Source organism: Gossypium hirsutum, chromosome D11, assembly GCF_007990345.1.
Source record: "Gossypium hirsutum isolate 1008001.06 chromosome D11, Gossypium_hirsutum_v2.1, whole genome shotgun sequence".
NCBI classification, from domain to species: Eukaryota; Viridiplantae; Streptophyta; class Magnoliopsida; order Malvales; family Malvaceae; genus Gossypium; species Gossypium hirsutum.
In genome coordinates this window covers 63,178,812-63,193,934 of record NC_053447.1, presented here as the reverse complement: position 1 = coordinate 63,193,934, position 15,123 = coordinate 63,178,812, and the positions used below count along the sequence as shown (strand labels likewise).

The following is a 15,123-nucleotide window of genomic DNA, read 5'->3' as shown; positions in this document are numbered from 1 at the left end:
AGTGAGCTTAGTGAGTCAATCTATGCACTCCCCAATGGAGGAACATGAAGAAGCAGTGTTTTGGATTCTAAGATACTTGAAGAGTTCACTTGGAAAGGGCTTATTCTTCAAGAAATCTGAACAAAAAAGAATTAAAGCTTATATGGATGAAGATTGGGCAGGCTCAATAACAAATAGAATATCTACATCAGGATATTGTAAATTTGTTTGGGGAAGCCTTGTGACTTGGTGAAGTAAAAAACAAAGTGTTGTAGCAAGAAGTAGTGCAAAGGCTGAGTTTAGATCAATGGCTCAAGGAATTTGTGAAATGATGTGGTTAAAAAGAATTATGGAAGAGCTAAGGAAACCAATAACTTCACCAATGAAGTTGTACTGTGATAGCAAAGCTACTAATCGCTCACAACCCAGTCTAGCATGACAAAACTAAACATGTTGAGATTGATAGATACTTTATCAAGGAGAAGGTTGAAGAAGGCCAAGTATGCATGTCGTTTGTTCCTTCAAAACAACAGATTGTTGACATACTCGCCAAAGGGCTCTCTAAGACAAGCTTTCATTTTCTTGTAAGTAAGTTGAGCATGATTGATATATATGCACCAACTTGAGGGAGGGTGTTGAAATATGTATATATTTTAAATTTATTTAGGTAGATAAATCTTATTTAGGTAGATAAGTTTTATTCATATTCTAGGAATATTTTATTTTATCTTTTAGTAGTTTATTAGAATCAGGGAATTATTTTCGCTTATGTTTTAGTAGTTGATTAGAATAAGGGAATTATCTTCCCAATTAAGATTAGGACTCTTTTCTCTATTTAAGTTCAATTCTTTAGTGAATAAAACATAGAACAGTTTTATTAAAATTTCTCTTAATTAAGAACTTTCAGTATATACAACACCAAATCTTGAATCGGTCTGCTGTAATTCCTCTAAGCAATATCAGGATTTCCAGTGCATCTAGCAAAACATCCTGGAAGATCTTGGTCCATTTCGAACTGCATCGAAACTCGTTGTGGAAGGTATTGCTCTATGCTTTCTAGTCCAACAAGCTCATTCACCCTCAAACATCTAGCAAATGAATGAATATCTTCATTTAAATGAGTATCATCACCATAAAACTTTGGCACAGACCATCCGTTAATTGCTATAGCATAAGGCCGCCATTGAAAACTTTTCCCTACAGAGTTTATGGGTAACTTTATATCACTAACATTCACCTTAAGCCTATGCCATCTTGCTATCCTTGGCTCATCATATGATATTGAGTTAGGCATTGGTCTTGACCCCAGGAACCTTTCCCAAACCCAAACCAGCACTAACTGAAATGGTGTATAAACATTAACCAACTCATTAGTTTGCACCATAAGTGAGCAAAAGATTCGATCCTTAAACCAACACAAGCCCCTATAAATTCTAGATAAAACTGCTGGTGCAAGAGCAACCCGGTTACCTCTAGCTAAATGAATTGCGATAGGAAAAACATGCTTCCCCACATAATGAATTGAAGTAGATGTCACAAAAACAAAGTTGGATAACCATAAAGAAAGGAATGCTTCATGTTCTAGCTTATGTCCAGTTCCCATGAAATAGTCCATCCAATCTTTAGGCGAAGCAAACATGCATCTCCCTCTTGCAGCCTCTTTGCGCCCTTTAATTAGCTTCTCTTCAACTTCAACCGGTTGTTTAGTCTTTAAAGGGCTTCAAACAGATTCACCAAGAACAGAAAAGCCCCAGCAGACCATAACATATTCCAAAGTTATGGTCGCTTCACCCCATGGAAAAACAAAAGTATGTCTCAAGACACCATTTTTCAACAATACCAAGAACAAGTTCCTTATGTTGTTTGATATGATACCTGGAACTCGGGATTGCCTTGTAAATACCAACTTGTTCCCATAAAGCTTGATACTTGCCGTGCATGTTATGAACCCATGTTTCCCACTTCTGTGTTGGACGTTTCCAGCCTTTGAACAACACCTTTTTCAGACAAGTCCTTGAGGTCATAAATGAAGGGTTTTGGGGAAAGACAATGTTGAGGAAGCTCAGAAACTTTCCCATTGCTTGAAGTGTCTGTGGGTTTTAGAAAATGGGCTTTTCTTATTGTAATGTGTCCACCATTTGGTGAAACCGTATGCTCTTCCCTCTCTTCAACAATGGTGTCTGGTGGTGGTGGTGAATGAATCTCCATTGTTTAGTGTTGAAAATTTTCAAAAAAGAAAAGAAAAATCACATTTTGAGGCTGCTTTTGATCTTTAGGAACTTGAAAGTGTAGAAGTTTATGGGGAAAATGAGCATATTTCCATTTTTGTTAACATGCACCTGCATAGAATCAGAACTCAGAAAGGACGATACGGACAGTTAAATAAAACTAGAGAGAATGATTTGTGCTAGCCGCGTGTCCATGATGGCCGTAAATGAAATCTTTTTATGTGTTAGAATTTAATTTAAATAATAAAATATTTTAATTTAAATTTAATTTAAAATATATATTTAATAATTAATCAACCGTAAAATTAAAAAATTTGAAATTGGATCATGATGCATGATTCATGACAAATAAGAAAATTAAGAAAGTAATATATTTTTTTACATTTAATTAATACAAGTTAGTTGCACTTATATTATTATTATTTTGCTACCATTTTGCTATTATATTATTATTATTCTTTTGTTATTATTTAGATAGTATAATATAAAGATTTTTAATGTATTTTTAATTATTATAGAAACATTTATTTTAATACTTTTAGTGTATTTGATGTATTATATTTTTAAAATTTATTTTTATATAAAAATAATCTAAAAATTTTTAATACGTGCGAATCAAGTTAGGATCGGGTTTAACATTTTTAATCTGGATTGGGTTTAGACATAATTTTAGGTCCATTTTTCGAGTAAGACTTAGGCCTAAAATTTTGCTTAAATCTTGGCTAAACTTGATTCATCCCATGACCAGGTCTAAACACCATCATCATTTAAATGATAAGGTATATTACATTTTTTTCAATTAAGTTGATGTTTAGTAACGCGTGACACAATTTAAGTAAAAGTTTTATAATAACTATAAATAATTAAAAATTGAGTAATTATTCAATATAGAGGTTTTTAGATTTTACAGGTAAGCTGAGGGTGTGACTAGTGTCAGATTTATTTATATAATTTTTTTAAAATTTTTTTAAAACACTTTATAATATATTTGTATAATGTCTCTTCCTAACCCTTAAATAATAAGATAGTGCATTTCAACACACTCGAATTCACGTCCTCTTACACTAACAACAATATTGTAATTTTAAAATTTTAATATCAAATTTATGTAGCTAATGAACCTTATACTAAAAAAAAAGCCATAATCTGCCAAAAAATTTTCCCTAAATATTAAATATTGACCAACCATCTAAAATAAGATAGTTTAATTCCCTCTATTTAAAAAGTATATATCTACAACGTCTCTCTCAATCCATCACTAATAAACTAATCAACCTATTCATTACGTTAATATTAAATGTGATAGCGTTTATTTCACCAAACATCCCTATATTATAGGTTTAATTTTAAATTAGTCTTTAAATTTTAAAATGTTCAAATTAAATCCTCAAACTAAAGTATTGTTCTAATACGATCCTTTCGATGTTAAATGTCAGCTTAGATCTGAAAGATTCTTTTTTTTTTTTCAAACATACATGTTGAAATAATTTTAGTTTTAAGGATTTAATTTGAATGTTTTAAAACTTAGAAAGCTAATTTAAAATTTAATCCAAAATTAAAATATAATATGATATGACAATGTAGCCAAGTTGAGCCGACGTTACGTCGTCGTATCGTGCTCCGAATTCCCATGAGACGTTTTGAGTGTATAAAAATTCGGTATTCCTATGCACGCAGCACATATGATATCCGTTAAGAGGAAAAAGAAAAACATAGACACGCTCCCTCTCAGCTCAGCTTTCTCTCTTTTATTTTTCCCACTCAATATTTACACAGTTCACTAAATTTACAAAATCATCGTTATTGTTGCATTGGGTTGTTTTCATTTTCTTGAAAAAGTTGAAGGAAAAGTTGGGTTTTGTTGTTTTGGAATGTTGATGGAAGAGGGATGAAGAATATGATGAGGGAAGCTAGTTTACAAGCGATGTTTTCGGGTATGAATCCAAGGGACGTGAATCTCAAGCCGAAGACGAAGCAAAGAACGCGGAACAGGAGGTGCAGGTCGGTGGTAGGGAGGCGGAGCAGGCCGCAAACGCCGTTGTTTAAATGGAACATGGAAGAGGACGGCGGCGGAGTTGAGGAGGAGCTCGAGGATAAAGAGGCTAGTGGTGAGGGAAGACGGAGGAAAGGGACTTCGACAGTGTCTGCGAGGAAACTTGCAGCTGGATTGTGGAGGTTGCAGTTGCCGGAGACGGCGATTCCTGGTGGCGGAGAGAGGAAGAGGGGTCAATTGGGAATCAAAGTGAGATTTTTAACCTTTTTGCGGCTCCAAGATCTATGCTTTAATGGTTTTTTTTTCTTGTTTATAGCCTTCTGTTATAATAATAACAATGTAATTTGATCGAAAGTATGTTTTATGATTTTTCTTTTTCTTATGTTTTATGATTTCTCTTTTTCTTGCTAAAATTGTTTAATTGGTTACTTATATTTGATGCTGATCTTTACAATCCCATCATTGTTCATTGTTTTATTATTGATCTTCAAAATGCCTTGGATTATGCTTGAATGTCAAAGAAAATGAAGCTTCCATTACTTGCTTTTTTGACGCATTTTATGGATATTTTCTTGATAAAGGGATACACCGTCCATTGGTATTTACAATCTGCTTGATTCTCAATGAATACAGTTTGATAGTTTGTTTAAATCGCTTCTGATAGTTATGCTTTTGGCTCTGTTTTTATTGATAGTTTACTTCTTTTCTTTCTTGCATTTTCATTGACTAGATGTAATTTGATTCATGTTTGAACATTTTTTAGTTCATTATGTCTTAATTTCCTGCAGGGCGGTAACGATTTTACGGGTGTCCCGGTACTTCACGAGGATGAAATTCATGGTTCAACAGCAAAGGATCTGTTACGGAGCCCGGCTTCAGTCTTTGGCACAGAAAATGGTCTCCTGCACAAGGTATGCCTGCTTCTATGAGCTCCTTACCCAAATCTTGAACTTTTGAACTGAACAATATGTGAAAACATCGAATGCATACGAAACGAAGCCTTTTTCATCTCGGTCATGTTGCACATTTGATGGTTTCTGGAAGTGGAATTTGTTATTTACTCTTCTGACCTTAAGCTGTTTCTTTTTCCATTTAAGATTGAGTCTTCAATCCCATATTTGAACTCTGCGATGGAGGGAGCGACAAAGTGGGATCCTGTCTGCTTGAAACCAACAAATGAGGTGCGGCAAACTTACAGCCGTATGAAGCATATTGACCAACGAGTAACTGCAGTATCAACTGTTTCTGCCCTTGAAGCTGAATTAGAGCAGGCTCGAGTTCACACTGATGAGCTTGAGACTGAATGCCGGTCCTCAAAGAAGAAACTCGAGCACTTGTTGAGGAAAGTTAGTGAGGAAAGGGCTGAGTGGAGGAGCAGAGAGCATGAAAAAATACGTGTGTTTGTTGATGATGTCAAAGCTAACTTGAATCGAGAAAAAAAGAATCGCCAGAGGCTCGAAATTGTTAATTCCAAATTGGTGAATGAGCTGGCTGCTGCCAAGTTATCGGCCAAGCAATATATGCAGAATTACGAAAAAGAAAGAAAGTCCAGAGAACTAATTGAAGAAGTATGTGACGAGCTTTGTAAGGAAATTGGAGAAGACAAGGCTGAAGTGGAAGCACTAAGGAGATATTCCATGAAGCTTCGAAAGGTAGTCGATGAGGAAAGAAAGATGCTGCAGATGGTTGAAGTCTGGCGTGAAGAACGTGTTCAGATGAAACTCATCGATGCGAAGGTAGCGCTCGAAAAGAGGTATTCACAGATGAACAAGCTTGTAGCAGATTTGGAGAATTTTCTAAGGTCAAGGACCGAAACTCGGGATGCGAATGACATGAGAGAAGCAGAATCGCTTAGACAGGGTGCTGCCTCGGTTAATGTCCAAGAAATTAAGGAATTCACATATGAGCCCCAAAACCCGGATGACATTTTTGCTGTTTTTGAAGAGGTAGCTTCAGCTGAAGCCACTGAAACGGATATCGAACCCTGTGTCGCATACAGTACTGCTAGCTATGCCTCAGAAATTCAAATGGCGAGTCCTCGAATGAGTATGATAAAAAAAGGCAGCATTCTGAGACATTCAAATGCAAATGTTGAGATAGAAGAAGACGAAAGTGGGTGGGAAACTGTCAGAGATGTCGAGTACCAGAGCTCGAGTTATTCACAACAAGGGAGTACTGCATCTGTAAACAAGAATCCTTGGCACAGCTATTTCTCGGGTAGTGGAACTGAATGGGAAGATAATACATGTCGGGATACCCCAACCACGGAATTTAGCGAAGTTTGTTCTTTGCCTGCTAGACAGTTTAAGAAGGTGTCATCCATGGCAAAGCTTTGGAGATCATGTCCAAACAATGGAGAAAAATACAAGACAATCTCGGTAGAAGGAACAAACTGCAGGCCTTCAACCGGAAGGAAGTCTAATTGGAGTATTATGTCCCTGGATAAATGGTCCGTTAAAGGTGGTTTCAGTCCCTCGGAAATGTTGGGACAATGGAGTTCACCAGACTCTACTCATCCACCAGTAACGAAAAGGTGCAGCGAATGGTCTTGCAGTGCACAGCCAACTAGTTTGAAGGCAAAACTTTTGGAGGCAAGAACGGAAACACAGAAGGTCCAGTTACGACATGTTCTTAAAGAGGAGATTTAGAAGCAGAAGGTGATCGCCAACCAGCTTAGCTTAATCGCCGCGGTAGCCGGCTGTCCCCAACCAAAACAAGTAGCAATATAGTTACCAGACATCATATTTCCATCATGGATTCTATTGATTCTTTTCGTTATCCGATATGCTGATAAATTTGGGACAATGCTGCTGATGAAACAGTTGGATCATCATCTCCTTTTCATCTGCTATGGTTCTGCTTGGGGGGCCGTAGCCATTCCCTTTGTAACTAAGGAAAGCAGTGTCCTACATTTGTACTGTATCCCAAGGATATCAAGGAATACAGGTTCACGGTAACTGAAATGAGAAGACTTTCCATTGTAGTTTTTTACTTTTTTTGTATTTTTGCTGTAAGAGACGCCTCATTTGATTCAAGGTAAATTACAAGTATCTGTGTTTCTCTAAAGCCAATGATGGATTTCTTTTATATAGACTAAATCAAAGAATCGTGCACGTATGAAACTTTTATTATCGATGAACTTAAAATATAACTATTATTTATTTTCTCTTTCACAAACTTCATTCATTATGATGCAAAACTTAAAATCTCCAATATCTTTTAACCTTATTTGTCAAAACTCTTTTCCAACAATCTTCATTGTAATTTTAAACTATTCTCTTTTTTTTTTAACAATAAATAACATTTTATTATTTTAAATTATTTCTTATTTCAACCAGGATTAATTGTATTACGAGACAACGAAAATCCACACACGTAAAGAAAAAAAAGAAGTGATCAACAAAAAGATGACATATATAATTATTCTATTTTATAGTTGAAAATAACGAATAAAAACCTTCTGTCACCTCATTATGCCTCTTATTCTGCCCACTGCCCACCAATAACCTTTTTTTATGTCTCTTTCCTTATTTTTTTCTTTTAAAAAAGACATACTACTAATTATTTTGCTGGTAGCAAAATTCGATTTAATTTGAAAAAAAACGAAAAAAGAATTTAAATTTTGATTTAATCGAATAAAATTATTTGATTTTTACGAGTTAACTTGAATAAATAATTTGAGTTTTGAATTTGAGTCGAGTTGAATTTTACAATTCGAATAATTCAAATAATAGAATGGTGTAAATATCCTTTTAATCCCTATCAATTTTGAAAATGAGCAAATTTATCTCTTTCTCAACAAAATTTACAAAAAAAAATCAAAATAATTTTTAAAATTCAAAACATTTATAAAAATTTCAAAATTTATACTTTTCAAAAATTATAAAAAATTCAAAAAATTCTAAAGAATATATAAAGATAAAATTTTAAATATTTTCTAAAATAATAATTTTGAGATCTAAATAAGTTAATTAATAAATTTATAATACTAAAGTATCTTTTTTTTTCTTGTTATTTAGCTTTGAAAAAGTTTTTAAATATATATAGTTTCAAATTTATGTTCCTGTAAATAAGATCAGCCAAAAAGGATCGTAATTGTTTTATTCATTAATAAAGCATACAAAAAACCACTTAATAATAAAAAAAACCCTAAATCCCTCTCTACCCCCAAGAGTGCTTTGCTAAAAATCCTGGAGAAGGCAACAATTGTTGTGGCTTGGGATGGAGGAGAGCGGTGGCGACGGTCGAGAGGGGGGGAGGAGATTTCGCTCCTCGCAGAAGAATTAGTTATGCTATCAATAAAGAGATCTAGGGTCGTGCCAAGTTCTAAACTACATTGATATGTACGGTTTGGACTGAGAGACTATAATCCAGAAAGTTTTAAGGCTCATATGAAAGGCATCTGGAAGACTAAGAAAAAGTTTATGATCCAATAGTGGGTCAAAATCTATTCACAATAGCCTTTGAGTTAGCAGATGATTTGGAGTTGATTTTGGAGGGGAGGCCTTGGATTTTTCGCAAAAGTGTTATTCTATTTGATAGATTAAATCAGCCGATGGATAGAGATCAAATTAGGCTTACTTTATCACCGTTTTGGATGAAAATTGATCCTAATTTTCCAGAATTTGATAAGAAAGATTTATTGCACGCAATTGGTGCCTCGTTTGGTGGGGTTCTCAGATCTGAAATTAATGAAGATTTTTGTCGGCTCAGAGTTAACTTGGACGTCCAAAGACCACTCCGAAGAGGTATTTTTGTTTCTATGGATGCTGTTAATAAAGTGTGGGTCCCTTTTAAGTATGAAAATTTGCCAATGTTTTGCTTTGGATGTGGAAGAATGGGACATGGGCTGAGCAATTGTATCCAGTTACCACCTGAAAAAAAAAGCCAAATCAGTGAGAATCCTCCTTTCTCGATAGCTTTAAAGGCAGAATCAAAGCTATTAGGAAAAGAAATTAAATTTAACACTTTGATAAAAAAGGTGGGAGTCCAATGTTCGTACACTGGAGCAGAAAATGTGACGCAAAAGAGTACAGTATGGTGTGTATGTGCCAATGCAAAGGTGGAAGGGTCTCAAGAAAATGGTGAATTGCTGGGTGAGGAGATGACTGAGGAGGAGGATGGGTTGTTGGGGAACAAAGAAGCTGAGGAGGCGGAGACTTGTTTCAAGCAAAAGAGTCGCATTCAATATAAGGATAAGACAAACTGGGAAAGAATTCAATCAGGTGTCAATATCATGACTGAAGAAGTTGAAAATAATGTGCGGAAGAGGAAGTCTTTTGGTTCAGATCTTACATGTAGTCATGAAGAAGCTGATAGAGTTGGAATCAAAAGATTGAAACATGATGATTCAATGAAGTGGGATAAAGGCATTTCGGAAGAGAAGGTAGACAACTATGAGCAACCTGATTTTCAGGGTTTTTTGAAAGCTGCGGCTGCCAATAGGCAAGCCGACCGGATGCAATGAAAATTTTAAGTTGGACTGTTCGTGGATTGGGGAGTCCACGAGCTAGGTGGAGGCTGCGTTACTCTATAAAGCAGAATAATCCCCAAATGGTCTTCTTGATGGAGACAAAAGTTGATAAACAAGGATGGAGAGAGTGAGACGTAATTGCGGTTTTTTAAATGGAATTGATATTGAAGCAGATGGTTCAAAAGGAGGCTTATGCTTAGCATGGAAAGGAGAATTGTGTGTTGACTTGCGAAGTTTCTCGAGAAATCATATTGATGTTTTGATTACAGAGGAGAATGTTAAGGAACTGTGGAGATTCACAGGGTTCTACGAATCTCCTTATGTCAAAAATAAAAGTGAGTCGTGGAATCTATTGAAGAAATTGGGGCAAGACAAGGGTTTCCCATGGCTGGTTGGGGGTGATTTTAACGAGATAATGTATTCCTTCGAGAAAGTTGGGGGTTTACAAACAGAGGAGAGAAGAATGCAAGCCTTTCGAGAAACACTTGAAGAATGTCAACTAGAGGGCTTGGGATACTCGGGAGTGTGGTTTACTTGGGAAAGGGGTAATTTGCCGGAAACAAATATTAGAGAAAGACTTGATAGGGTAGTAATTAATGACAAATGGAGGTCTCTTTTCTCGGCAGGAAGTGTTAAACATTTAACTCATACAATATCCGACCATTGCCCAATTCTTCTTAGCACATGTGGAGATATACTCTTCAAGAGAACTACAAAATTCAAATTCGAGGGATGGTGGCTGATGGAGGAGACGTGCGAGAAAATAATTAGAGAATCTTGGGAGTCGGGAACTGGTACAGTAGTGGAGAAACTTGAAAGATTACGATTAGATTTAACAGCATGGGCGAGGATGATTAAAAGTGGGCGAGAGGGGCTTAAGGCAAGACTCATGAAGCATCTTGATACGTTAATGGCAAAAGAGAGATCTGGCGACATATTGGGGGAAATTATTGATACGAAGTTACAGGTAAATATGGAAATTGATAAATATGAAAGGTATTGGGAACAAAGGGCAAGAGCAAACTGGCTTAAAGTAAGTGATAAGAACTGAGCTTTCTTTCATAGGTTTGCGACATACAGAAAGCGTGTTAACTATATTGCCAAATTAAAAAAAGATGGATGTGGTGAAGCTAACACATCGAGGGAAATTAGTGAGGTAGCTACATCATATTTCCAGAAGTTGTTCACGACAAATGGGATTGACGATTCATCTTATCTCTTAAAAGGCATCAGGAATAATATTTCGACAGAGATTAACAGTGAATTGATGAAGCCTTTTTCAACAGAAGAAGTGGTTGCAGCTTTAAAAGGAATGGGACCTACAAAAACACCAGGATATGACTGATTGCCAGCAATTTTTTATCAGCAATTTTGGCCTATGGCCGGTAAGGATAATAATAATTTTTGCTTGGAAGTTTTAAATAATGATGCAAGTATTGATACCTTTAACCAAACGGATATAGTGTTGATTACAAAAACCCCAAATCCTATTACTATAGTTAACTTTAGACCCATTAGCTTGTGCTCGGTTATCTATAAGATAGTTGCATAAGCAACTGTTAATCGACTCCAAGGAGTAATTGGAAATTGTATTGATGCTGCTCAGAGTCCATTTGTTCTGGGAAGGTTAATAACCGACAATGTGTTAGTTTCTTATGAGATCTTGCATACTTTTAGACAGAAGCGTACCGAGAAAAAAGGATATATGGTAGTTAAACTGGACATAAGCTAAGCCTATGATAAAGTTGAATGGGGCTATTTGAAAGAAGTGATGCTATGTATGGGTTTTGCGACTGAATGGGTGGAGCTGGTTATGAAATGTGTTACCTCAACGTCTTTTGCAGTTAATACTAATGGTGAAAGGGGCAGAATCGTTAGACCATCTAGAGGTTTGCGTCAAGGAAATCTGCTGAGTCCTTTTCTATTTTTGATATGCAGTGAGGGATTATCATCCTTGATGAGAATGGCTTCAAAAAGGGGATTGATAAGGGGTGCTAAGGCTAGTAGAAGAAGCCCAGAAATATCACATTTGCTTTTTGCAGGTGATTGCATTCTGTTTGGGGAGGCAACAGAGAAGGGGGCGACTGCGATGAAAGAAATCTTAAAGGAATATGAGAAGTGCTCTGGGCAATGCTTTAATTTTAATAAATCTTCCATATTTTTTAGCACAAATACCTCTGAGGATAAAAAGAAAGAAGTTTCGGCTATACTGGGGGTAAGGGTTTCAATAAATATAGAACGTTATTTGGGGCTTCCGAATGTTGTGGGTAGACGTAAGAAAGAATCCTTTCAGCAATTAAGAGACTAGATTTCCACTAGAATTGATGGTTGGAGTACAAGAGTGTTATCCCAAGGGGGGAAGGAAGTCTTTATAAAATCAGTTTTGCAAGCCATCCCAACTTATGCTATGTCGTGTTTTTATTACCGAAGACTATGTGTAGAGATATTGAAAATATCTATGCTAAATTCTGGTGGCAGAAAGCGCATGGTAAAAGTGGTATTCATTGGTGTCAATGGAAGTATTTATGTAGGCCTAAAGAAGGTGGTTTGGGTTTTAGAAATTTGGCCCAATTCAACATATCATTACTGGCCAAACAAGGGTGGCGAATTTGGAATAATCCGAACTCTTTAGTAGCACAAGTTTTAAAAGCAAAATATTTTCCAAATGTTGATTTCTTAAATTCGCAGTTGGGGAATAATGTTTCGTATACTTGGAAAAGTATTTCGGCCACTAAGGGTGTGGTATCGGAGGGAGTAGGCTGGAAGGTGGGCAGCAGCATGAATATTTCTGTTACTGGTGATTATTGGATTCCAGATCTATCGTTGGGAAGATTATCATGTTTGGATTTAAACTTAAACGATACTAGAGTTGCAGATTTTATCGATCCTAGAAACAGAACATGGAACAAGGAGTTAATCGAGTCTACCTTTTCGGAGGACGTTGCTGAGAAGATTCTGAGTATCCCGCTGTCAGAGGTACCTCATGAAGACTTACAAGTCTGGCGTGCTGAGGCGTCGGGCGAATACACAGTGCGCAGTGCCTATAAACTATTACAGGGTAATGAAGATAATCCTAGCGCTTATGCGTTACAGGAGGACTACAAGGACTTTTACAGAAAGCTTTGGTTACTGAATATACCCTCTAAGATTAAAATTACAGAGTGGAAAATCTCATGGAATTTTCTAGCTACACGAGCTAATATGGTAATTAAGAAACTATCGAATACAACTGTGTGCCCCCGTTGTGGTTTAGGTGAAGAGAATACGGATCATCTTTTTCGTAAGTGCCCTGTTTCAGAGTCAGTATGGAGTGAGCTATCATTTCATCAATTTCTACATGATAATCAGAGGGATTTCTCTCAATGGCTTACCTGGGTTTTCTCGAAGAGTTCGACATCTCAGTGCCGGATCTTCTGCTGCGCACTATGGGCTATCTGGGGAGATAGGAATGCTAGGGTTCATAAGAACAGGGGTAAATCTGGAAAAGAAATGGCAAGATATGTTCAGAGTTACATAACAGAGTTAAATGAGGTTGATAAAAGAAGACCAAAAGTTACCATAACTGTCAAAAAATGGAGGAAGCCACCTGACTGGATTGTTAAGATTAACTTCGATGGAGCTTATGACGATAGACAAAATAGATCGGCAGTGGGTATAGTGGCCAGAGATAGAGAGGGTACAGTTCTTCTCTCATTTGAGGAGAATCACCACCGAATATCATCAGCTTTTGAGGCGGAAGCAGTCGCATGTCGGAAAGCTCTCCAACTCGTCATTGACATGAAATGGGAAAGTGTTATTATAGAAGGTGACTCTTTTTCATTTATAAGAAAATACAAGGGAAAAAGTCCAGATAAATCCTTGGTAAGTGCATATATCCATGATATTCACCAACTACAGCTAAAAATTAAAGAATGCAGATTTGAATATATCCCGAGATCAGCAAATAGCCTTGCACATATCCTAGCAAAAGAAACGCTGAAGAGAAAGATAGGAGTTTACCTGGTCGGAGGGGTCCCTGAAGTGGCGGAAGAACAAGCCGCAAGTGAAAGGGTAAGAGAACCAGATTGAATCGAAAATGGGGAGGAAGGGAGATAAGGAGAGTATGAGAGGGCAGAAACAGATTAATTAAAGTCTGCTGGTGGTAGATTGAAATCGTCTTGAAAAAGAAAACGAAGATTTGAAATGAAAAGATGATGGATCTGACACTGATGGGCAAGTGAACAAGCAACATTAAATGCTTTAGATTTGTTTTGATTTTTACGGTTTCCTAGGAGCTTTAGTTTTTTATGATTTAGTTTCTTTTGAATAGGTCAGGTCCCATGTCTGGTCTTCCTTTTCTTTATTTTTAAAAACTATTTATGTTAGTATGTTTTATTTAATAGAAGCCCAATCTGCAACCTTTTTCAAAAAAAAAATATGTTCCTGTAATAAAATTTTAATTTAACTTAAACAATTTTCCTTAAATCGAAAAAATTCAAATCAAGTTAGAATAATAAAATAGGACTCACTAATTTTATTAACTTGAAATATTTTCACTTAATTTGATACGATCAAATGTTCACCCTAAATAACATTTTGTCTTTAACAATTTTCCTTTTTCCACTAAAAAACGTCCCTGCAATTCTTATTTCTAGAAAATCAACGTGAAAAAAATCAACTTTGTCTTCTATAATACCCAACCCATATCCGTCGCCGGAACATGGTTACAGAGCATTACCAAAATTTACAGATCAAATACAAACATTTCATACCATTTCTAATTCATATTAGAAATTAATTATAGTGAATCACAATGTCCCTTATAAGAGTTCTCGGGGCCCAAAATATGCATTAGAAATAAGTCGGGACTAAACCGGGTACTCAGAGAATTTTTCGCAAAATGTCAAAAATTTTCCTAGATGCAAGGGACACACGCCCGTGTGCTAGGCAGTGTGGATAATTTTGAGTATTCTTTTTCTTAATTTTTAAGATGCAATGGACACACGACCAAATCATATGCCCATGTGCTAGGCCGTGTGTCACACACGGCTGAGACACACGCCCATGTGGACGAAAATATGTCATTTCCCAAGCCAATTTTCTCACCCAATTTTTGGCATCAACCTATCACAATAATTTCTCATTTACAAACCATATCAAAGCACTCCAAACATACCAAAATCATGTCTTAAACATGACATATTAATGTGCCTTTAGGCACCTCAAGTGACAATTTATTTTTATCTCTACCTAATACTCATATGCATATTCAATCTCCATTTCACTTTCATTCATTCATTCATCCACACACACACACCCCCAATTTATGATACCACATACATATATATATCAAAATGTACCAAACACTAGCCATTCAAATGGCTAATCTCAACAAAACATTTACTTGCCAACATTGGCCAATTAACCTATACATGTCATTATAACCAAAATTAGTTTTATATTTGTTCTGA

At 36.1% G+C, this 15,123-nt stretch overlaps 2 protein-coding genes across 2 annotated transcripts; one reads left to right on the top strand and one right to left on the bottom strand.

Moving 5' to 3' along the window:
• Positions 1-928: 928 nt before the first annotated feature.
• LOC107939873 (uncharacterized) lies at positions 929-1,919 on the bottom strand. The gene is made up of 2 exons (XM_041104349.1): positions 1,855-1,919; positions 929-1,697 (listed from the first exon to the last, which is right to left on the bottom strand). Exons 1-2 carry the CDS (start codon positions 1,917-1,919, stop codon positions 929-931), a joined length of 834 nt encoding a protein of 277 aa, XP_040960283.1.
• A 1,966-nt stretch (positions 1,920-3,885) lies between these two features.
• LOC121223397 (uncharacterized) lies at positions 3,886-7,183 on the top strand. The gene is made up of 3 exons (XM_041104798.1): positions 3,886-4,449; positions 4,989-5,111; positions 5,298-7,183. Exons 1-3 carry the CDS (start codon positions 4,096-4,098, stop codon positions 6,846-6,848), a joined length of 2,028 nt encoding a protein of 675 aa, XP_040960732.1. The 5' UTR covers positions 3,886-4,095; the 3' UTR covers positions 6,849-7,183.
• Positions 7,184-15,123: the final 7,940 nt, after the last annotated feature.